At 46.0% G+C, this 25311-nt stretch overlaps 1 protein-coding gene across 2 annotated transcripts in view; it reads left to right on the top strand.

Moving 5' to 3' along the window:
• Positions 1-13157: 13157 nt before the first annotated feature.
• The window catches only part of JOSD1 (Josephin domain containing 1), a 53469-nt gene continuing 41315 nt past the window's right edge, over positions 13158-25311 (top strand). The window contains exons 1-3 of one of the 2 annotated variants that reach the window (XM_030210823.1): positions 13158-13238; positions 13864-14631; positions 16196-16324. In XM_030210823.1, coding sequence (XP_030066683.1) covers positions 14456-14631; positions 16196-16324 — 305 coding nt within the window. In that variant the 5' untranslated portion in view covers positions 13158-13238; positions 13864-14455. Of the gene's footprint in view, positions 13277-13863; positions 14632-16195; positions 16325-25311 lie in introns of both variants that reach the window. The other variant, XM_030210820.1, reaches the window with a different exon arrangement.

Here is a 25311-nt window from a genome sequence, read left to right as displayed (position 1 = left end):
GCGGGGCTTGGGCTCTCAACTTGGTCTTGTGACCCTTCTTCTGTCTTATCACCATGAGGGCGGCCTTTTCCACTTTATGCTGGGCCCAGGCCGGCGGGTTCCGGACTACGTTAAGCCATCCTTCCACATATGGGATATCCTCGGGACAGCCTGGGTTTCCCTCAACTATAACAACATTCATGACTGCAGCCACTTTCTCATATTCGAATGACCCTTCCGGTGGCCAGTCGACAAATCTCCCTAATCCGGGCCACATAAATTTACATCGCTGTATTATCCCGGCTCTACTGCATTGTTCCTGGTCGAACACTTCGCTAAAGTGTTCCGTCATTAAGTCTAACGGAGTAGACCCACCCCCGCCCATCCTAACCTGAGTGCCAAAGGATAGGAGACAGACAAAGGGGGAAAGGGATGGTGGAGGAGTAAGTGGTCTCGTTCCACCAGACACAAAAGGGTCAACAGTCAGCCTGACCGGAATGCGGTCTCCTGATCCGAAACTGCAGGCCCACTCACTCAACTTTCACACGCCACAAGAAACCCTCCCGTTCGGTTCCTTCTCGGAGCCTAGTGGGTTTCGGGACCTAGTCCGTACTAGACACTGTCTAAGAGGGAGATCAAGCCTCTCTTCAACCCTTTACCGGGTCGGTCAACTACCCAGAGTATACTCGCCTGTCCGTCGTCCTCGGACGTGGCCTACCGTCGCGCTCTTCTCCAGAGATTAAAAAAAAAAAAAAAAAAAGGTGTCTTGGTGGAACCACACAGCCCCGCCACCAGCCAGCCCTCTATCCGTCTATCCGCCCTCCCTCGGAGGTGGACGCTGAACTCAGCGGTGGCCACTCACCACCGGCTCGGGGGGGGGGGGGGCGATTACCCGACCCGACTGCGGCGGGGGAGGGGAAAGAATATAATCCGTTTCCCTCTATGTGCTCCTGGCTGGCTCGCCAGAAAGATGTAACAGGACCCTCAGCTAAGTAAATCAGGAGACAAGAGGCAAATGGTTCCGAAAGCAAGGCAGCTTTATTGCTAGCAATGTACAGCACTGCGTTCAGTCTCAGGATACTGTGTGTCAGAACCCAGCTGACACTTACATTTATACCTCCCCTATGGGCCTGCGCATTTGGCCCCTTATACATCACAGCTGTCATGCGCAGTAAACATTTGTAGTTCTTGTAGTTCTTACAGTACATACACACGTCATAACACTGAAATGAAACTGGCAAGGAAAACGAAACTTATCACTCCGTTTTAGCACACACACACATAATCACACAATGCTTCTCTCACAGAGCTGATAAGGAAGGCTCAGAGATGCAGGGTGGGAGTGGCAACACTCCCAGACTATCCTTCATTCATGTAGCGCCTACGTGCAAGCTGACTTTGTGTACAAGCCTTGGCTATTAAAAGTTACAAGCGATTATCTACTGCCCTGCATTCTGTCTCAAACAGTTATTCCAGCCTCTTTAGCATATTACAGGCAAGAGCTGACAATTTGTAGGTAAGGCACAGTGCAAGAGAATATAAAAAGTTCTGCAAAAGCTCTGGTCTGGAATGTGGTACAAAATAGCCAAAGTCCTTGACCAAATCCGCACAGGTCTTGAGGTAGTCCCATCAGTCGTAAACCGGCACCGATACAGGCCAGATCCGGTCATCACTCCTACACAGGCACATTGGTTCACCTTTCCTTGCCTTTCCCACTCATCTAAGCCTCCGGAGTTCTTATTACCTCTGCTTTCCTCACAGCGTTTAAAAAAAAAAAATGGAACAGAGGTTTTCCTTTGATTCTTCTATGGGACCGGAGCTGTGATACTCGGTCCGGTGAGGTAAGAGTGTTTTCTAACTCCTCCGGGGTGGGCCCGCGATCGGGGCGTTTTTGGCACAAAACCGCCATTTTGAATTTTCCCGCCGTTTTTGGCGATGGCTGCAGAGAATGTAAAGCGCTGTTCCCGGTGTGGCAAGCGCAAATCAGCAGCGGGGCTCTGTAAACCGTGCTGTACAGGTGTAAAAGCCAGCCTGAGCATGGCGAGCGATGATTCTTCCCGCTCAGAGCTGGCAGCTGACGCCATTTTGAATTCTCCGCATGGCGCGGCCTCCGTAGAGACAGAGAGCCCTGAGTCTGGGGGGGGGGGGGGGGGACCTCGAATTGAGGCTATTCAGGGAGCGGCTAGCCCCGGACGGGATCTGGGTGCCCAGGGCGAGTTTTTCTCCCCTGATTTTGTGTTATTATTGCATAAAGCATACATGCTGAAAAGAGCTCTCCCTCAAGGGTCGTCTGAGGCCCCTTCTATTGTCCCCCACAGTGGATTCTGGCCTGGGACTGCCCGCTGAGGCTATTTCCCCTGATAATTGGCATAAAGAAAAGTGTAGAAGGGCTAATTCCCCTTCAGATTGTGGTGCACCTCCTTTCCCCCCCTCCCCCCGTGGTCGGGCTGTGAGGATTCGGAGAGTTCTGGCAGGCCTTCATGGTCTGAGGAGCCAGAGTCAGGTGCAAAATTACCACAGAATCTGGATAATCCCTCCGCGGTGAGGATTTTCCACCGTGATGAGCTGCCAGCGCTTATTTCAGATGCCCTACAGGTCCTTCCTGTTGAAGAGCCTGACAGTGGCACGGCCTCCTCTGTAAATCCTAGGATGGCTAGTACCAAAAAGCCTGCTCGAGCCTTTCCTTTGCATGACTCCATCCAAGAGCTTATTTCCGCTCAGTGGGCTGACCCCGAGGGACCTTTGAAAGTTTCCAGGGCTATGGGGCAATTATACCCTCTGCATGAGGAGCATTTGGCTCGCTTTGCAATGCCTAAAGTAGATGCCCTAGTCACTGCAGTGACAAAGAGAACTATCCTCCCTGTGGAAGGAGGAGTTGCCCTGAAGGATATACAAGACCGTAGGCTGGAAGCAGCACTTAAACCAGTAATGGGCAACCTTGTGAGCTTGGTGTGTCAAAATTCGCCAAAAAAACGAGCATAACTCGGGTGGTGTGTCACTTCGAGAAAAAAAACATAATTTCGCGATATTTATAGTTTAAATAACAAAAATGTATAATTGTAATATATAACTGTATTTAATAAACCAAAAACTAATTATTTAACTTACCTGCTTAGTGACTTCTTTGTTCATCTGTCAGTCGGTTTCTTTTGTTGGTCTTGATATTATTTAACTTGTGTGGAGTGCCGTGAACTAAGATAAGTGAGGGGGAGGGGGAATTCTTTAACTAATCTGCCTATTAGTGACTTTTTTTTGCTGAATTTCATTGGCTAAATCTTCAATTGAAGGTTGGTATTTTGTACACTTCAAGCCCAAGCAAGCGCTACTAACTTCATCTGTCAATCTGTTTATTTTGTTGGTTTTGATATTATTTAACGCTGAGAATAAGGTTTCACAAAAGTACGTAGAGGGAAAAATTGTGAGTAAAGCCATTGCTATATTTTTCAGGGTGCTAAAAGTGTCTGGTAATCGGTTCCAGGCACTCCAAATTTCCTGTTCGTAGTGGCACTCCTCTTGATTCTCCAAGCGGCACCTTTCTAGATTCTCAAGCTTTGACCTCAAGTCGACAAACACCTGAGCCCAGATGCTGTCTTGAAATTCTACAAGTTGCATCTCCAAATCATCAATTTGCATCCATTGGAAACCATTTAATTCCAAACTACTGTAGACTACTACATCAGGATACTTAATTATTTTCATGGTCTGTTCTAGGCTTCTAAATTGATTAAATCTATCACTGAACTGGTCAAGTAACGAGTCTAAAACATGCTGGTACTTTATATGCAAGGGTTCCATTTCATTTTGTATAGCTGCACTGGCCTTCTCAAAATACTTTGTTACTCGAGGAAAATACTTATAAGTTTTAGTTTTTACATCTCGCTTGAAAATTTTAAGTTTACTTTCAAAAGCTTTTATGTATCCAAACATAACGTCAATACTTTTGCCAAAACCTTGTAACTTTAAGTTCAGTTCATTAATATGAACAGAGAGATCTGTAAAAAACATCAGGGTGTTGACCCACTTATCATCATTGAGCTGAGGAAAGTTTCCCAGATCCTTATCCTCAAGAAATACCTTAATTTCTTCAAAGCACTCCACAAAGCGCTCAAGAACTTTGCCTCTGCTCAGCCATCTTACATTATTGTACATCAGCAGTCCAATGTAGGTGGAATCAACCTCCAGTAAAAGTGCAGAAAATTCTCGCTTGTGAAGGGGGCGAGCAGCTATTAAATTAACTATTTTTGTAACAACTGACATTAAGTCATTTAAGTCAGTGAATTTCTACTGAGTGATAACTCAGATATTCTCTTAATAATTGCATCTTTATTCTGCATATCGTGAAATAGAACTGGTGCACATCTTAGGAGAGTTTCTTTAATAAATTCTCCCTCACTGAGTGCTTTTCTATGCTGAGCTATGGAGTGAGCAATGCTCAAACTTGCAGATGTTAAATTTGTAGAACCTTTTACAAATTTAAGGATGGAATTAGATTGGCTCTTATAAAAGTGTAGCTGCCTGGAAATGTATTCCTTCCTTTCATCCTCACTTTTTTTCAAGAGCTGGGAATGATTAGTTTCAAAATGTCTATTTATATTCCACGTTCTGCTTACTACTGTTTCAGTACATAGAACGCAAAATGATCTGCCATTTTTTTCTATAATGCCATACATCTAAGTCCATGTCTCTTGAAAGGGTCGGCTACTGCTACTACCACTTCCTTTACTTAACCTTGTTTTTTTTATTTTTTGGGTTCTCCATCAGGGGGGCAGTGACAGAAGATAGAATTATAGATAGCCTGTTAGCCCTGCAGGCAATTAGGGGTTAACTAGCCTAACTGACCACCTTATGTAAATTAAGATGGCTGCCGCTATTTCTAATGGCGGGAAACGGCACCCATAGCACATGCCCTCGCCTCGCCCAGCCTCCCCCTCACCTATCTCAGTAATGATGGTCAATTAGAAATCCACGACATCCCAGAACAGTAGATTGGATGATGGTTGCTGTGGCTATGTGGTTGCTGGTAATGGCGATCACAGGGCCCCCAGAGATGCGTCCCCCACGGCATTCCGCTGCTGTCTGCTCCGCCGGCTGGAAGTGAGGTCATAGATCCCCTAACGGCCGTGCAGGAGCCGGGGCAGAGGGAGCAGCAGGGAGGGAACGAGAGGAGGACTCGGAGGGAGCCAATAGGAGCGCACACGGCACCCCCCCAGCGGGTAAACATGCACCGGGGGGGGGGTGATTTCGCTGGGGGGGAGGTCGCGCTGCATCTGGGGGGGGGGGCGCATCTGCGATCCGCCCCGGGTGTCAGCAAGGAACGCCGCTGCTTCTCTGTATGCGGCCACATGCGGCCGCGTGTCACCGAAAATGGCTACGCGTGTCAGTACTGACACACGTGTCATAGGTTCGCCATCAGGGACTTAAAAGGTCCTTTGAAATTGCAGGTCTTACTGTTCGGCCGTCTGCATGCAGTTGTTATGCTGCTAGAGCCTGCCTGGCGTGGTTGCAACAGGCAGTGGAACAGCCCGGAGATTGGGCAGAGCCCTTCTCGGATGTGGCTCCGCGGCTGGAGTCAGCCTTGTCCTTTTTGGCTGATGCCCTTTATGATATTGTCAGAGCTTTGGCTAAACAAATGTCAGTAGCAGTGGCGGCTCGCCGTCTTATTTGGCTACGACATTGGGCAGCGGACATTGCCTCTAAGCAAAGGTTGGTGAAGTTGCCCTTTCAAGGCCTTCTCCGATTTGGTGAGGAGTTGGGAAAAAAAAATTTGTTAAAGGCCTGGGAGATCCTAAACCCCAGCGCTTGCCCGAAGATAGGCCAAGGCCTTCCTCCAAGGGCCAGGCGGTCCACTCCTCTTATAGACCTCGCTTCCGTGAAGCTAGAAGGTACCGCCCGGGGCGTTCTGTTGGGTTCACTTCTTGTGCCCGTTTTTCAGCAGAGGAATTCCTTTCGCTCGGACAAGCGTTCCGCAGCCACCGGCTCTAGGCCTGGAGTTCAGGGGCGACCCTCTCAATGATGGTGCGCCGGCCCCCTCCTCGCTTCCTGTCATCGGAGGACGTCTTTCCCTCTTTGCCGAGGAGTGGGCCAATATTTCCTCAGATCAGTGGGGTCTGGACCTGATCAGAGATGGCTACAGAATAGAATTCAACGCCCCAGGAAGAGACGTGTTTGTGGAGTCCTGATGCGGTTCTGCCGCCAAATGGGTGGCGGTAGAGGAAACTTTGCAAGGTCTGATTCAGTTAGGGGCCGTGTCCCCGTTACCTCCCGCCGAACACGGCTACGGCCGATACTCCATCTACTTTGTGGTGCCGCGAAAAGGTGGGTCTTTTCGTCCTATTCTGGACTTAAAAGAATTAAACAAGTCCCTGAGAGTGCGGCATTTCCACATGGAAACCCTGCGCTCCGTCATTGCTGCGGTACAGCCAGGAGAGTTTCTCACGTCTCGAGACCTGAAAGAAGCTTACTTGCACATACCAATTTGGCCCCCGCACCAGAAGTTTCTGAGGTTTGCGATGTTGGGAAAACATTTCCAGTTCCGGGCCTTGCCTTTTGGCCTTGCCACAGCTCCCCGAACCTTTTCGAAGGTCATGGTGGTAGTAGCTGCTTTGCTCAGGCGAGAAGGTATCAGGGTTCACCCGTACCTAGACGACTGGCTCATCAGAGCAGACTCTGTAACAGAGAGCTATCAAGCTACAACCAGAGTGGTCTCAGTACTTCAATCTCTAGGCTGGGTCGTCAATATGGCCAAAAGTCACCTGACCCCCTCGCAATCTCTAGAATATTTGGGGGCCAGGTTCGCCACAGACTCGGGATATGTATACCTACCCGAGCTAAGGCGGTGCAAGCTTCAGAATCAGGTCCGTCTGCTCCTGAGGATGCCCCGCCCGCAAGCTTGGGACATTGTCCAGTTGCTGGGATCGATGACAGCCCCATTGGAAGTGGTGCCCTGGGCGAGAGCGCACCTGAGACCTCTACAGTATTCCCTACTTCAAAGATGGTCTCCAGTTTCTCAGGATTATCAATGCAGACTTTCTTGGCTCCCTGCGGCCCGACTCAGCATGGAGTGGTGGCTCTCAGACAGCATGCTGCGGCGAGGAACGCCGCTGCCGCTCCCCGATTGGTGTCTAGTAGTGACAGATGTCAGCCTGAAGGGCTGGGGTGCACATTGCAAGGGGAAGCATGCCCAGGGTCTATGGACACCCGAGGAGTCGGAGTGGTCCATCAACCGCCTGGAGTTGAAAGCGGTGTTTCAGGCGCTTCTGGACTTTCAAGTGACCCTGGAAGGATTGGCTGTCAGAGTGATGTCGGACAACATGACAGCAGTGGCCTACATAAATCGACAAGGCGGCACTTGGTGCAGAGCACTGGCCGCGCAGGCCGAACAGATTTGCCACTGGGCCGAGCTGCATCTTCAGTTTCTGTCGGCAGCTCACATTGCAGGTCAGAGCAACGTGCAAGCCGATTATCTAAGCAGGCATCAGATCGATCCAGCAGAATGGGAACTTGCAGACGAAGTATTCCTGCAGATATGTGCCAAATGGGGCAAGCCCGTGATGGATCTTATGGTGACAAGTTCAAATGCCAAAGTCCCGTGCTTCTTCAGCAGACGGAGAGATCCTCGCTCGGCAGGGTTGGATGCCTTGACTCAGCCCTGGCCTCCGGGCCTACTATATGTGTTCCCTCCGTGGCCCTTGATAGGGCGCGTGCTCCTGTGGATTCGGCTGCACCCAGGAGAAGTGGTCCTCATCGCCCCGGATTGGTCCAGGAGGCCATGGTATGCGGACTCCCGACAGATGCTAGTGGAGGCTCCCCTTCCTTTACCTCTGGTACCGAACCTGTTGTCACAGGGCCCGGTAGCCATGGAGGACGCCTGCCGCTTTGGTCTTATGGCATGGCGATTGAGAGGGCGCAATTGAGGGACAAAGGCTATTCAAACACAGTCATTTTCACTCTCCTGCAGGCCCGCAAGCGTTCCACTTCCGTGGCTTATGCCAGGATTTGGCACCAGTTTGAGTCTTGGTGTGCTTCAAAAGCGATCACACCCATGCGGGCTCCTGTCTCGCCGATTCTGGACTTTTTGCAGGATGGTGTACAAATAGGCTTGGCCTATAATTCCCTGCGGGTGCAAGTGGTAGCGTTGGCCTCCCTTCGTGGTAAGGTTGAAGGCGTGTCTTTAGCTGCTCATCCAGATGTGGCACGGTTTCTTAGTGGGGTGCTTCGGCTCCGGCCTTCCGTGCGAGCACCCTGTCCAGCTTGGAACCTGGGGCTAGTTTTGAAGGCCCTGCAGGCTTCTCCTTTTGAGCCGCTTCGGTGAGCATCGGAGAAAGATTTGACACTAAAGACCGTTTTTCCTGTGGCCATTACTTCGGCGAGACGGGTGTCAGAGCTCCAGGCGCTGTCCTGTAGAGACCCATTTCTGCAATTCTCAGAGTCCGGGGTCACGGTTCGGACCGTGCCTTCCTTCATGCCTAAGGTGGTTTTAGCGTTTCACCTAAACCAGCCTATTTTCTTGCCCTCCTTTGATAAGGAGGAGTTTCCAGAATCTTTTGGGCAGTTGCACCTGTTGGATGTGCGCAGGACTCTGCTGCAGTATCTGCGAGTTACTATCTCTTTCAGGATCTATGATCATCTGTTTGTTTTGCTATCAGGTCCTCACAGAGGGTCTCCAGCGTCTAAAGCCACTATTGCCCGCTGGCTCAAAGAAACTATCTTTTCAGCTTATCTGCTTGCCAGCCGGTCTCCGCCTGTAGCCTTTAAGGCGCATTCTACCAGAGCGATTTCTTCCTCTTGGGGCTGAAACTGGAGCACTCTCTCGTCAAGAGATATGCAGTGCAGCAACATGGGCTTCAAAGCTCTCTTTTGCCCGACATTACAGGCTGGATGTGGCTGCTAGGACGGATGCGCATTTTGGAGCACAAGTGCTAGCGCGTGGTGTGACCTGTTCCTACCCTATATAGGGATTGCTTTGTTACATCCCATACGTAATGGCTTCATCTGCTTGATGACAAGGAAGGGAAAATTAGGTTCTTACCTTGGTAATTTTCTTTCCTTTAGTCATAGCAGATGAAGCCTTGAGCCCTCCCTGTATGATTGTCTGTATGCTGTGAATCTGTTTCAGGTTCTGTTCTTGTTTCCTGAAGTTCCTTCCTTGGGAGAAAGTTGGAAAACAGTCTTCAGGATTCATGTTCACTTATAGGAGGATGAGTCCATTCCCTCCAGTTTATGTTTTGGAGGATGAGTTTATTCCGTCCAGGAGGTTGCGTGTATCCCCTCCAGTTATACAATAAGGAGGACGAGTTTATTCCCTCCAGGAGGATGTGTACATTCCCTCCTTTTGAGTTCATGCCCTTGTTAAGGGGCCATCATTCGCTGTGAGGAAAGTTCATGTTATTCCCATTGCGGTTTGCCATACTGCTTTGGAAGCTTCAAATACTGAAGAGGCAGTGGAGCTGGCTGGCCATGAGGCACTGTGAAAAGTTGAGTGCTCTCTAGCTCCCCCTGCTGGTTGATGGACACAACCCATACATAATGGCTTCATCTGCTATGACTAAAGGAAAGAAAATTACCAAGGTAAGAACCTAATTTTCCCATCTACCTGGATCAGGAACTGTTTTATCTCAGTGGGGCTGCATCCATCTGGATCCTACACTCTCCCCCCCCCCCCCCCCGGAAGGGCTCTATTTCCCTGGATCCAGCACTCATTTACTCCAAAAGTGTGGCATCTATGTAGATCCAGGACTGTTTTATGTAAGATGGGAAGCATCCCCCAGAATCCAACACTGTCTTTTCTCTGAAGGGCTACATCCACCTGGATCCATAACTGTTTTCTGTCAGAAAGGCTGCAGCCAACCTGGAACCAGCACTAATTATCTTTAGAAGGGTTGCTGACTCCTGGATCCAGTACCAATTCATTTTAGAAGGTCTGCATCCTCCTGGATCCAGCACCAATTCTCTTTAAAAGGGTGCGTCCTTCCAGGCACTGATTCTCTTTAGAAGGGCTGCAGCCACATGCATCCAGCACTTATTCCTCCCAGAAGGACAAATTCCCCTTGGATAAAACAAAGCTGGAGCCAGGTGAATGCAACCCCCCTGGGGAAAATAAGAGCTTGATCAAGGAGAATCCCTTCTAGGGCGAATAAGTGCTGGATCCAGGTGCATGTAGCCCTTCTGGGAGAAAATAGTGCTAGATCCAGGGTGCTAGGGCCTCTTGGGGGAATAACTGCTGGATCCAGGAGGATGCAGCTCTTGGGGGAGGGGGGGTGCTGGATCCTGGGGAACGCGGCCATTCTGGGAGAAAACTGTGCTAGCTTCTGGGAGGAATGAATGCTGGATCCAGGCGGAAGCAGCCCTTCTGAGTAAAAACAGTGCTGAATTCAGGTAGATGCAGCAATTGTGGAGGTGGATGAGTGCTGGATCCAAGAGGAAAGACCTCTAATGGGGGGGGGGGGGGCATGGGGGGATAAGTGATGGATCTAAGTGCATGCAGCCCTTTTGGGTGAAAATCGTGCTGGTCCAGGGTGATAGGGCCCTTCTGGGGTGGGGGGGATAAGTGCTGGATCCAGGGGGAAGGAGCTCTTCTGGGGGGGAATAAGTGCTCTGGATCCAGGTGCATACAGCCCTTCTGGGAGAAAATAGTGCTGGATCCAGGGTGCTAGGGTCCATGGGTGGAGGGATGAGTGCTGGATCCAGGGAGATGCAGCCCTTCAGGGGGCAATGAGTGCTGCATCCAGGGCATTGCGGCCCTTGTAGGGGAGAATGAGTGCTGGATCCAAGGGGGTGCAGTGCAGCCCTTCTGGAGGAAAACAGTGCAAATAAGTGCTGGAGCAGGAAGGCTCCGTCCCTTCTTTAGCGAAGGCAGGGCCATGCCAACACAGTAAGCGGGGTAAGCAATGCAGGGGGGCGCCGACCTCTGAAGGGCGCCTACCATTTCCTGAGGTCAGCTCACTTGCAAAATGTTTTACCTGAAGCTGTGATTCTTCTTTCTCCCCTGCCCTCCCCTCTTCGACCGCAGTGCTCACTGAGGCAGGCAGACTCTGCTGAAGTTATTTGAAAGAATACAACCAGTGCTATATATGTCTTTGGTGTGGGACGAACTCCTCATTCAGGGTGAGCTTGAACAACATTCAAATTAAAGAGAACAGCCAGGTTTGGAGGGAGGTGTGCAAGTGAGACTGGGGAGAAATAAAAACTAAATAGTGTAATTGTTAAAATCTGTAAGTGGTTCAAAGTTTTTTTGTTTTTTTTTCTCTGAGCTTGTACACCAGAGGAGGGCATGACTGCAATGATGTTTGCATAATTATCAGGTAACCGGATAGCTACAGCTAAAAGCCATTTCATTGGCTGATGGTTCCAACAGTAGTTTCAGAGGAAGTTTAGCTGACGTAGTGTAGAAGAGCTGGTAAGTGAAAATCTGATTGTTTTTTTTGGTGTTTGTTTTTATATAAAAGATTCTCCATGGATAGGAAGAGTCTGTGATATGTGAAAATATATTTTGCTTTAATGAAATTGCTAAACTTTAGAGTCAGAGACTTATCAATGATCAGAAAAAGAAAGTCACCAGACAACAAAGGTAGAGAAAAATCATTTTATTTTAATTTTAGTGTTTGGAATATGTCCACATTGAGAATTTACGTCTGCTATCTTATTTTGCAATGTATAGCAATTTGTTTCTAAGAATATTGCTGACAATTCCTGTCAGTGTGGCAAGTGGTGAGCGATCATTTTCACGGTTAAAAATCATAAAAAACTAGTAAAAAATGCCCGTTTCAAAAGGGAAGGAAATGGGCGCTAGCAAGGCCATCCCCCACCCTCCCTCCCTCACTGTTCCAGACTCTGCCGTCCCTCCGTTTTCACCCCCCCTTTCCGCGACCCAGTCGACCCCCTTCTCGGCGAAAACCGTCCCCCGCCACCGTCCAGTACCTGTGCTGACGGGGGACCCCAACCCCCATCAGCAGAAGTCCTGTGCTGGCCTTCAGGGCGTTGCTTCTTCAATGATTTTGTGTCCAAGTTGCTCTGCATGCATCTGACATCAGACGCACGCAGAGGAACTTGAACCGAAGATCACTGAAGAAGCAACGGCGCGAAGGCCAGCACAGGACTTCGGCTGATGGGGGTTGGGGTCCCCCGTCAGCACAGGTACTGGACGGCGGTGGGGGACGGTTTTCGCCGAGAAGGGGGGTGCAGTGGGCTGTAACACTGCTCCGCGTGTTTCCCTACTCCTCCCCTTGCTTTGTTATCAGCTGTCACTGACGTCAGTGCGTGCCTGCCTAGCAGACCACCTCCGAGGAAGGCATGGTCCCAGGCACATCCTGTTGGAGGTGAGAATTATTATATAGGATTATTTGCGATCAAGTATTTCGCAAGAAAGGCTTGTAAGCCTTGCCATGATTGCTATTGAGAATGATATATGTGCCCAGTTAGATATCAAAGATTTAATTACTAATTTTGTGAACATGAAAGCACGAAAAGCTAAGTGGTTGTAAACCCTCTATTTGTTCAGCAATCCCATAAAGATGCACTCCATCTTTCAGCTCCTATTTCCTTTGCATCTTGTGCCACACGGGGGGGGGGGGGGGGGGGGGGGGGGGCGCCAACTGATAGTCTGCAGGGGGCACCAGAGACCCTAGGCACGGCCCTGGGCGAAGGACTGCAATACTCTAAACAAAACAGCGCTCCGTTTTTAAGGTGGTTCTCTGAGAATCCGGAAGATCTGGAGGATCTAGGTTTTACCTTCCTCCGTATAGACTATTCTAGCTTTACCCTATTTCCTTGAACAAAGGAGATGAAGTCTTGATCTGTAAGTCCTAACAAGCGATTTAGCACAGTAACTGAAATAAAATAAGAACCATAGTAAGAGAGTTTAATCAGGAAGAGAACAAATGAGAGAGAACACCAGGCGTAAATCTTCCAGCTTCAGATCAATATATCCTGGGTTCGGAGGAGTGAGATTCATTCCTGTCATAATCGGTCGAAAACTAAGCAACTGGAAGACGTCGACCCTTCTATAAATCCTTGGAACAAGGAAGGGAAAGTTAGGTTAAAAGTTCCATCCAACCCTTGTCTTGTTTCCAAACCTACAATTTTGGGGCCAGGGGGAAGAACAAAACAAGACGCTCGTTTCCCTAGCAACAGCAGTAGCGTAGGATCCGGCAACGCCCACAAGTACGCTAGAGGGCGGAGATTCGGTGCCGACGTCGGAGCCAAGCACGGGACTCTCTCTGGCACTCAGCAGTGACGTAGAGCGAGCAGATGCCGTTGGCTGGGTAAGGGGTTGGTTGGCAGTGCGGGTGGGTTCCTGGTGGTGAGTGTTTGTCCTCCCCCCCCCCCCCCCCCCATTTCCCGCGTCTTTTCGGCTTCGCACGCTGGAGCCGTTTACAACAACATAAGGTTGAGGGTGGGCAGCTTGCTCCCTAGGCTGAACAGCGGCGGCGGCCTGAGCCTTGTCCGGGAAGGAGAGAGCACGGCGGCGTCCGGCCTGTCTGATGCTCTGGTGGTAGTTGTTATGGGCCGGGCCTGGGGGTGCCTCGCAGCCCTCTTTGTGGGTGTTTAATGTGAGAAGGGGGAGGGGAGTTGTAGGCCACATCTTTCACAGACCTGGGTCAAGGAGTTGTGTAAGGAGGGAGAAAAAAATGTGTTAATATTGCCAGTCAAGGAAGAGAGAAGGGTGGGAGCTCTCTCCTCCCCTACTTCACCCTTGTAAGCAAGTAAAAGTACTATTTAGAATAGTTCGATCGTTCTGATAAACTGCCGGCACCGTTAGCGTGCTCCTTTATACAGTAATTGGCTGACTGGCTAACCCACACTGGTTGCTGCTGACGCCTGTTTAACCCCTCTGTTTGAGCATCAGATCTTACTGAATAATGATTTTATTCTGTTTTGTTTATTCAGGTTACAGGAGAAGTGGAAAGAGACGCTAAGGGACTTCTCTCTCTCACTGTGACTTTTCACATGTCACCCAAAAAGGAGCAAGGCTATATGAGGTGGTCACTATGGGTGACTGAGAGCCGCACAAATTTGTACCTTTTCTCTTAGGGCAGGGCGTGTTTTATCTCCTTTAGGAGCTCCTAGTAGTCACTACAGACAAAGAGAAATGGAAGAAAAGGAACGGTGTGACCAGTCATTTTATTGAAGATTGAATATTAATTTGGGTTGGGGAAGGGGGATTCACTACAGCTACTCCTCCCTGTTCTCCTCTTCCCAATACACACAGTCTATTTTGTTGTGCTGGAAGTGTACCTCAAACTCTGTGACCTTACTTGTTGGCAGCATTCCACTAAGTTCTCAGAAGCCAATGTGGAAATAGTAAACTGGTTTGCTGATTGGGAAGGAAAGCTGCCGTTTTGGTGTTTGCTTTGTTATACTTCTTGGAAAGAAGAAACCAAGCAAGGATTACTGGGATTCAAATGATGAAACTGTAACTAAGCTCTTGCAACTCCAGAATAGGAGATTACAGGAATCTGAACCCCCTGAGGGCCCAAAAATGAGTTGTATGCCATGGAAAGGTGATAAATTGAAATTGGAATCAGAGCTTCAGGCACCCCTTCAGATTTACCATGAGAAACAGCGCCGTGAGCTTTGTGCACTCCATGCACTCAACAATGTCTTCCAGGATGGAAATGCTTTCACCCGGGAGACTTTGCAGGACATTTTTCAGAGGTATGCCCCAAACAGTGTGACTTGTTTTTATGACTGGGGTTTGAAGGTGAGGACATTACCATTTATGATATTTTGTACATATGGCTGCTGGTATACAATTTTTTAGATGGGGAGAGAAGGGAAATGCTCGTCTAGGTACTTAATTTTTCCACTTTCACGGCCTCTTGTGTGTTTTCTGCTTTAAGGCAATAACCATTACATAAGGGGGAAAACATTAGTCCCTTCTAAACATACTTACATGGCAAGCTTTAGTATAGTGTTGCTGTTGACTTCAAAGTAACATTTTTCTCTTACATCTTGCTGTGCATAAATTATTGGTAACTCTTGGCCTGCTCAGATGCAAGTTCTGTAGGTTGCTGTGGAGAGGATTTTAGTTTGTAATCTGGGCCTGGCCCCTACTCACTGGGTTGATAGGGGCATGGGATGCAGTAGAAGCAGTGTTGACAATCTATAGAGGAAAGGGGGAAAAAGCCGCAGTCATTGATCAACATAATTTTCTAATGACTACACCCAGGGACAGCTAAATATCTTTGGCCCTTAGTCAATGGCTGGACTGAGTTGGTAGAGTTATGTGAAAATAAAAAATCCTGGATAATTTTAAGTAGCAGGGTTATGGGGTCCTTTTACCAAGCTGTGTTAAAAAGTGGCCAGTGCTGGTGGCAGCGCATGGGTTTTTCGTGCACTGTGGCCATTTTTAGCATGGCAGTAAAATGGATGCCTTGTCATATTTTTCTCTAATATTACACACTAATTTCCCCATTAGTGTGTGCCATTACAGCAGGAGCTCTTATCACCACCTATTTAGGAGGCAGTAAGGGCTTCCATGCCACTCCCAGCTAATCGGGTAGCGTGTGGTAATGTGTCTGTGCAACCCAATTAGCACAGATATGCCTACTTTCTACCCATGGGCATGCCTCCCGTGCTGGAAAATAATAAAACAATTTTTCCAGTTTAGGATTAGTGCATGCTAAGTGGAAAACTACCTCGGGACACCTCTGTGTGTCCCGTGTTAGGCTTACTGAGCCTTAGTAAAAGTGCTCCAAAGTGAGCTGGGAGGAGATAATGGAGAAAAATCTTTGAATAGTGGTGATTGAAGGCTTCTGGCTCTTGAACCTATTGAAGATCACTAGTTTATTTTTATTTTAGTTACATTTGTACCCCGCACTTTCCCACTCATGGCAGGCTCAATTTAGGCAGGCAATGGAGGGTTAAGTGGCTTGCCCAGAGTCACAAGGAGCTGCCTGTGCCGGGAATCGAACTCAGTTCCTCAGTTCCCCAGGACCAAAGTCCACCACTCTAACCACTAAGTAACCTAGTGAACCAAAGGAAACTGGTTCAGAAAAAATGTAATTCTCATACTTAAAATTTATTGGGTCTACAACTTATGTACCCAAGAGGTCACTTGTAGTTGGTTGAATAGTAATGGAATCTTGGAATTGGAGTATGTGGAGATCTGTATTCTAGCTGTGTGTATGGTTAAGTAGAATAGAATAGCTTTTGCTTGCTCTGGACTACTGTTTGTTCCATGTTGTGGTATATACTTGAGCTTTCTCCTTGTTCACAGATTGTCACCAAACACAATGGCAATGCCACAAAAGAAGAGCATGCTGGGTAATGGAAACTACGATGTCAACGTGATTATGGCAGCACTTCAGACCAAAGGATATGAAGCTGTGTGGTGGGACAAAAGAAGGTAGCTAGAACTGTGGGGCCATCAATATCTGATACATAAAACTGACACACAGAGGAGTTGAATTAGCACAGGTTTGAAACTTGTGATCAGTAATGCCAATTGCTAAGGCTTAAACCCTGGCTACTGTTCATTCACACATCTTTCATATGTATTCATAATTCAGTCATCTATAAAACATCTGTCAAAAATGAACAGTATCTGTTGTAATTGACCTGCATGCTATTAAGTTTCTTACAAAACTGTATTCAAGAGGTGGGCAGGTTTGTGAATAATCAAAGGAGGGGGAAAGTGGGCTATTAGAGATGCCAATTTTTCCCAGGTTTTTTTTTTTTTTTTTTTTTTTGGGGGGGGGGGGGGAGTGCATTTCTCTAATAGCCATGTTTCCTCTCCCTCCCTGAACAAGCAGGAGATGAATAAATATGAAAGATACTCTCCCCTTCAGATTGACATTTTAAAGATGATTTAAAAGGTCTGTTAACCCTATCATTATTTTGGACAGTGACCAGTCCAGGTCACAAGTACTTGGCAGGATCCCAAGGAGTAAATGGTTAAAATAGTGACTTTCCAAAGCGTACATGATTATTAATTGTTCATGGACTTTTCCTCCTGGAACTTGTCTACATTTCTCTCTTTAATCCAGCCATGCTAACGCCTTTGACCACATCTTCTGGCAACAAATTCCACAGTATATTGAGTGAACTTTTTTTAAATTTTGTTTTAAATGCACTGTTTTCCAAGCTGAAGAGTCCTAATCTTTTTTTTTTTCATAGGGACACTGTTCCATCTCCTTTATTTTGGTTGCCCTTCTCTATACCTTTTCTAGGTTGACTATATATATTTTTTATTTTAGATGGGGCAACCAGAACTGTGCATGTGTTCAAGGTGCACTCGCAACATGGATTGATAAAAACATTATAATTTGTCATTTTACAATTCATTTCTTTATAACTTCCAGGTATTCTATTTGCCTTTGCCTTTTTAACTACCACCACACTCCAAACTTGAGGATTTCAATGTGTTTTTTAGTGACTCCAAGATCCTTTTCTTGGGTGCTGGCTCCTCATGTGGCATCCAGCCTCGTACATCTATAAGTTAAAATTATTATTTTCTTTATGCATTACGTTGTACTTGACCAAATTAAATTTCATCTACCATTTGTTTCAACATTTGTTTTGTTGATGATGCATCAAAATAAACAGCCAACAAGCTCAAAATACAACATATTACAAACCCAATTGTCTGAGTAAGAGCAAGACAATAATCACATCAACTATTTTAGCACTTTTCTTCCCACTCTATCCAATCCCATGGTCTACCCCTCCCTCAGGTTTTTTAAAAGGTCTGTTTGTTAAAGTAGCAGTATATGAAACACAGGAAATCACATTTTAAAATGATTATATGATCTGACAACAAAGAAGTCAAAGTTCAGTATAGCTGTGTATACCATTCAATATTTTGTAAGTCCTTCAACAAACCAACTAATAACCCAGGCAAGAGGCTTTGTTTCTTATAGCCTCCCATTTCCCAGGTAAACTGTGTTTATGGATGACAAGAGCCAAACAACATCATTGCTCTAGAACATACACCGCTTCAAATCTCAAGAACACTCAATATAGATATAGGGTCAGACATCAAAATACGAGACATGCTTCTTATCTCTAGTCGTAGACCCTTGATTCTGCTAATCAGTAATAACTATAGTAGAAAACATATGGGAAACATTCCAATTAGGATACACTAATATATAGACTTTCCCATCTGTGTAAAAGAACTGTTAACTTGTAGTTCCACCATGCCTCTATCTTTCCCTTTATATGTAAATTGTGCATATTAAGAAACATATAAGGCAACCTAATACCAATATAAGACTAATTGTTGGCATGTCTTGCATAATTAAACTGCTTAAAAAACTAGTCTTCTATACCTACCCCCCCCCCCAACTCAGGAAAGACAAGATAAAAAAATTCATCTGCCATTTAGATATTCAATCCAACCAGTCATTCCAGGTCTTCTGCAACTCCTCTCAGTCCACTTACAACTTTAAATTTGCAGATGACAAAATTATTCAGTTGCTTCCATTCATTTCCTCTTCTAGATAATTTTGTAAATATGTTAAAAATCACTGATCTTAGTACAGATCTCTGGGACATGCCACTATTTCCTTTCTTATAACTCACCTTGAGCTACAGGTGAAAAAAAGTCTGAGCCAAATCCAAAAATCCCTTCCATTTTTCCACTGAGTACTATTTAGTCCAATGCTCTTTCCTGTCCTTTAGCAGATTTCCAACCCACGACAGGGCGTCACCTTTTATCCCTTTAATTTCTTCAGGAATCTCTCAAGGGGGGGGACTTCATATTTTCAGAAAGCAGTTGATAACACTGTATCACCTTTATCCACGTTTGTTTACACTTCCAAAATATGTGGTAAACTTCCTTTGCTAAATCCATGTTAGCTCAATGCCATTAAGCCATATCTATTCAAATGGCCCAATAATTTTGTTTTTCAGAATGGTGGCTATCATTTTGCCTGGCACTAGCCTTGATCACCAGTCTGTAGGGGCTCTTTTACTAAAGGGTGGTAGGGCTACTGAGCACCAAAACAGCACCACCGTGGGGCATGCTGAGGCATCCTGCAGTATTGCTGTGGTCAGTGCACGTCAATCCCTGCAGTAGAAAATAGAAATTATTTTCTAGCGTGGGGGGGGGGGGGGGCAGTGCGAGGAGTAGGCATGCCATGTGCTAATCAGGTAGTGCAGGTACATTACCACATGCTAGCCCTTACTGCCTCCTAAATAGGTGACGGTAAGAGCTCCCAGCAGTAATGATCACAAGCTAATGGGGAAATTAGCACGTGGCCATTTAAAAACAAAACTGAATTCAGCCATTTTTCACCAGCTGTGCTAGAAAGTGGCCAGTGCAATCAGCAAACCCATGTGCTAACTGCAGCGTGGCTTAGTAAAAGGACCCCTTTAGTTTCTTGTCACCTTGGATCCCTTTTTAATACTGGTGTTAACAGTGGCCTTCTTTCAGTCCTCTGATACCATAGTTGATTTTGATAATTACATTTTACTAATAGGTCTGCAGTTCTTTCAGAACTCAGGATTGTAAATCATCTGGTCCTCCCCTGGGTGACTCGTTTTTCTTTATTTTGTAACTTTGCTCCATTATATCCAGTTGCTCTGTAATATGCTTCAGTTTTTCTGAATCAGCACCATCCGAGTGTTTTCATTGTGGGTATTATCTCTCTCCCTCCCCGCTTTTTGTTTTTCAGCGATGGCCTTGTCCTCTGGGTGCCCCTTTTACCCTTTTGTCATTTAACAGTTCAATTAATTTCTTCACAGGCTTTTTGTGTCAAATATACTTGGCAAAAGTTCTTACTAATTTTTTTTTTCCTCTGTGGCTATCTTCTTTTGGCCTGCCTTAATACTTCTGACTTTTGTCATTCTTTGTTCCTTTCTTCATTTTGGGTCCAATGAGTTCATTACTTTACCATTTAACCATAATGTTTTGTTTAACCCACAGTATTTGATCTAGGCTTTGAAGATATTTTCAAATAATGTGCTTGCCATATACAAGCTTTTAACCTTTGCTACAACTCCTTTTATTTTCTTTCTAACTAGTTTAATCATGTTATCATTAGTTGCAGTTTTCCTTAATGTCTTCTCTTGCTAAGGAGTAAAAGGTGGATTTCTGAGGGAGCTTCATTGGTTGCCAGTTTGTGCAGAATTATGTATAAATTACTATGTTTAACTTTTTCAAAATCATTTATAGACTTGCTCCAGTTTATTGGCTCTGGCACAAGTTGCCATTTCTGGGCAGTCTATTTAGATCTATTGGATTGAATGTCCTGCAGTTTCCATCTGTCCCAAAATTTTGTCAGTATTTTTAGATTCTCCTTGAAAACCTATTTGTACAGTTGTTGGCTTGTGCCTGGAAATGAGTAATATGTAGGGTATTTTTGTCTAGGAACAGTGTTCCACTTCTTTGATGTAGATAACATTTAAGTTTTTCTGGAGTTGTTTTTATGCGATGCTGTATTATTGCTTGTAGTGATGGTGTGCTTTATTTTCTATCTTTATAGAAATGTGATTTTGTGTTGTACAAGTGTTTTGTAATGTTTGTAGGTATATTTTGAGAGTTTTTTTTACATTGCCTGGGTAAAGTGTTTTATATTTTCACGTTTATACCATACTCTGCCTTGAATTCATGGTTGGCTAAGTGGATAATACATTACTAGATTAAATGCCACAGTTTATATGACCTGAATTGGCTCAAACTCTGCTGCACTATGCAGTCTCACTGACTCCCTCACATAGTGGCTAGGCATTTCCTGTTCGGTCCTGGGAAAGGACCAGAAGGATGCCATAAGCCCCTTAGAGCCAGGGGGAAATAGAAAACTATGAAGTTGATAACCAGCTGTTAGAAGATGACATAGCACTTTTGGAATCACAACCCCAGAGTGAGGCAAGCATTTCTAGACAGCGACCTTCAGTTCATGGCCTTATCTCATGAGCTGTGCATTGGCAATTTGCATCTGAGTGATAACATCCTCAAGGTAGTGGGACATGACCACTTCAGTTCATGTCTTATTTTTAGTAGGACTTTGAATGTAGCCTCTACAGTGGCAAGTGTGGATTCAATGGAATCAGCTTTCTCATCTGTCTGGGAAAATAAACTTAAATCAATGCATCACTTCTCCAGTGGTGGTCCAGCCTTGAAAATCTAAAAGAAAGTTGCCTCCTTTAAGAAGCGGTAGATCCAAATCACCTTTACAAAACCCTTGCATCCCCTTCACCTCAAAGATGCAGATGGACACCTAGGCTCAGATGCACTAAACTTTAACGACCCTTTAACGAAGAAATTTTTAACCGTAGCATGCATTAAAGGCCATTTTCCGACGACGCTAGCAGCTAACGAAAACGGAATGCAAACAAGTAACTATCATTGTAATGTGGACAATTTGGGATGCACTAACCATACCGACGATTGCACCGAATCATTTACCGCGATATATTTAACGTGAGGTCAGAGCTGTTGTTAAGGCCTGAGCTGCTCCCCGCTTCCCCCTGCAGCATAAAAATCCAAGCTGGCATATTTGAAAATATAAGTGAGATTAAATAAAAATGCTACCAATAAAGAACGACAAGGTGGATGCAGTACTTCATAGGCTTGCTTGCTTGTTTTGAGTGAACAGGGATGACATGACAGCTGCAGCATAAAAATCCAAACTTTAGCAGCCCCAGCCCCAGCCCCCCTCCCTTCCTTTCTTCCTTTGCTCTCCGCTTCCCCCTGCATGAAAAATCAAAAATTTTAGCAGCTCCGACCCCCCCCCTTCCTCTATTCCTTCTCTCTACTCTTTCTCCTGTAGCTCCGCCTCCCGCCATTCTCCGCCCCATGCCACGCCCCTGAGGTCATCGCCGCCGCTCCCCCCTCCACCTTACCGGGCCCGCGCAGCGCCTCTCACCTCTGTGTGAAGGCGCTGCACGGGCAAGAAGAACATCTGATCGCCGCCGAGTCTTCAGGACGTCTCTCGTTCCCTGACCTGGGCCCGCCCCCGTCTGACGTAAGTAACCTACGTAGGTTACTTACGTCAGACGGGGGTGGGCCCAGGTCAGGGAAGGAGAGACGTCCTGAAGACTCGGCGGCGATCAGATGTTCTTCTTGCCCGTGCAGCGCCTTCACACAGAGGTGAGAGGCGCTGCGCGGGCCCGGTAAGGCGGAGGGGGGGAGCGGCGGGGCACGGGGGCGGAGGATGGCGGGAGGCTGAGCTGCGGGAGGAAGGGAGGGGGTTGGGGCTGCTAAAATTTTGATTTTTCATGCAGGGAGCAGCGGGGACCTCGGGGGGGGGGGGGGGCAAGGCCGTCCATACAGGACGCTCCTGACGCGCGCCTTTGCCCCCTCCCGATCCTTTTTTGATTTTTGTTTTGATTTCTATTTAATGCAGGGGGAAGCGGGGAGCCACGTGTTTGTGTTGGTTTTTTTGTTGTTGTTTTGACATTTGTGGCATGTGCAGAGCAGCCAGCATAATGCTTGGCTGCTCTGCGCATGCTTTAGGGGCCGATTACCGACGGGGATTACACCAGTTTAACGAATTTTTAATGCATTGTACTTTACAATATCGCACCGAACATGTGCGACTTGTTTTTTTGGTGCATTCTTCGTTTTTTCAAATTCATTAAGGAATTTTACGTTTTAGATTCTTTTACTTTTGGTTGATGCATCTGGGCCCAAGTGATATGTGCATCACTGGAGCTTTAAGCAGTTTTCCATAGCCTCAAGGCATTTTATTAGTGATGTCAAAACAAGAAAGTCAAAATCAAAGCAGACAACGAAGTGGCAATGTTTTGCATCAACAGAGAGGTAAAGCACCCCACACACAGCAGTTAAAATTGGAATCTTGTACTTTCAATTGCAGATCAACTTCAAAGTACTTTAATAGAGCAATCAATTGGTAAACAGGCTCAGTTGTCAGTTAGGGCCTTCCCAAGAGGTGTCTTGATGACCAGTCTTTCCTCAACGTTTTTGATCATTGCACCCCTGTGGTCTTCACCTCACAGACCAACAAAATTGTTCCAAGAGGCAGCAAAGGGCAGACTATCCCAAGCCACCTTCAGCATTCCCTGGAGAAAGGAGATCCTTTATGCATTTCCACTGGTGTTCCTAATTAGGGTTATTTCAGAAAATTCTGTATGATCAGGTATATGGCATACTTACAGCCCAATGTTTGGTTGTAGCCGGTCAGTTTTGGTTCTTATTGTTATTAATGCTATTTCAAGACCTGCTTATCCACTTATATTGCAAATCCCTCCTGCTATGTCAGAATGAAGACAACTCTATTTCAACCTGAACTCCTTATCACTGATGGCATGGATCTTGAAAGCCAATTAATAACCTCCATGCCATTATCAGAAGATGCACCTACTATACTAAAAGCTTCTATAAACTAGATATGAGCAAATCATATAGTTCAAAGTGGTTTCCAAATGATGCTCACATAGATCCCAAAACTCTGCCGTCTGCCCTCTTTCCCTCCTATTATTGAACCTTTCAACTTTAAATTTAAAGACATACTCAGTACAGCTGCACTTTGACAGCAGTTGCCACTTATGAACTAATTGGGAAAACAGCCAATCTCCACCCACTCTTTAGTCACTAGATCCATGTTCAAGAATCCTTTCATGAAACTGCCCATAAAGCATCCTCCTCGACCCTGGTATCTAAATATAGTATGCATTCAGCTATCAAACTATTTTTTCCCAATAAGTATCTTGTACTAGGTTCTTAATGGTCATACACAAGTAACAGTAAACATTAGATATGAATCTTTTTTTTTTTGTTTTCTGTAAGCCTTTACAACCTCGTGCACTTTAACAACCATACCATCTTACCAACCCCTTTCAATATATATAATTCATTGTGGATACTCTGAAAACCTGACTGGCTGGGGTGCCTCCAGAACCAGGTTTGGTATCCACTGGTCTAGACGATCTCCTTTATCTTTCAAACACTGGTCTGAAGACTGTTTTAGTACATTGTCTTCTGGTACTGCTAGTAACGTACCATGACAAACTGGATCATTCATATATCTGTCTCCACCCATTGGTGTCCTGTTTTATGAAAAGGCTCTTTTACACTAAATTGCAAGTTTGAGACCCGGCTCTCGCATTGGGACCTTAAATGTTGTGCTCTTGCAACTACTCCAACCTCATTTCAAGCAGATGGTCCAGGCTTCCCTCACCCATCCTACAAAAAGACTGTATTTGACTAGAAGAAGGGTTGGTGCACTAGTGCCTGGAATTCACTATGTACTGTACATTTAATTTATGCACAACAAGGTTATTTTGCATGCCAAATTCTTTCCCAAAGTCATTTGGGCTCCAATGCTCAAATTCTGGCACTGTTCTGAATAGTACTGTTAAAATACTACCAGAACATCACAGAACAACAACACCCTAATGCTTGATGCTAATGAGATGCAAATATAGGTGCATTCATAGCGTTGAGCATTAGGGAGTTTTGGGGGGGGGGGGGGGGTGGAGAAGAGTGCCATGGTAAGCTCGGCTCCTGTGTGCACGTGCCTGGTAAAACCTGTAAGTGAAGCAGACATTGGCTTCTGTTTTCTGTGGTCTGAATATATTTGAATCATTTTTATTGAAGAATGATAACAGAACATAGGTACAAAAACAATGAAATGGGTCGTCATTCTGGTTAACAACCTTTCTTTCCAGTCCTCCTATTCCTAGGTCTCGCACATGACTTGATGTAAAGAAAGGCTAACAGAGAATACTCTGCATCTATATAAAGAATGCAACAGAAGAAACCTCTTTCCCCCCACCCTCCCTTCCTGTCCCCGCCCAACCTCAATTACAGTATCCACAACATGGGCGGCCTAATTAGGGTGGGGTTTGGGTTTTTTTTTTTTAAGCTTAAGACGCTTATATTTACTACTACTACTTATCATTTCTATAGCGCTACTAGATGTACGCAGCGCTGTACACTTGAACATGAAGAGACAGTCCCTGCTCGACAGAGCTTACAATCTAATTAGGACAGACACACAGGACAAACAAGAAATAAGGGAATATTAAAGTGAGGATGATAAAATAAGGGTTCAGATGCAAGAAACCGAAGCCAATGTGTGCTTTCGCTTAGTTCTGCTGTTTTTCACAGGCAGCTTTTCAGGGCTTGCACGAGCTTCCTTCTTCCAAAAGCAATCAAAACTGGCAGATTTTGCAGAGAAAAAAATCATGAGGGAAGCATGAGAATCATGAGATCCTCTCTTCTACCTTAATGCTTGCTCTGCCTCCCGTTTTATTTTGCAGCAATAAGGCAGTTTTGTTTCAGGTGCTCTTTTCTGAGCATTGGGGAGGAATACAAAATGACCTAATTTACATGAGCTTAACTGCATTTGCAAGCTATCTGCACTAGTGCCTGGTGTGCTCGTTTCCCATACTGAACCCCTCTGAACTTTCAGTGCTAAAGTGGCA

Source organism: Microcaecilia unicolor, chromosome 1 (genome assembly GCF_901765095.1).
Source record: "Microcaecilia unicolor chromosome 1, aMicUni1.1, whole genome shotgun sequence".
Classification (NCBI taxonomy): Eukaryota; Metazoa; Chordata; class Amphibia; order Gymnophiona; family Siphonopidae; genus Microcaecilia; species Microcaecilia unicolor.
Note: the sequence above shows the minus strand (reverse complement) of the source record. Positions and strands in the feature narration are given on the sequence as shown.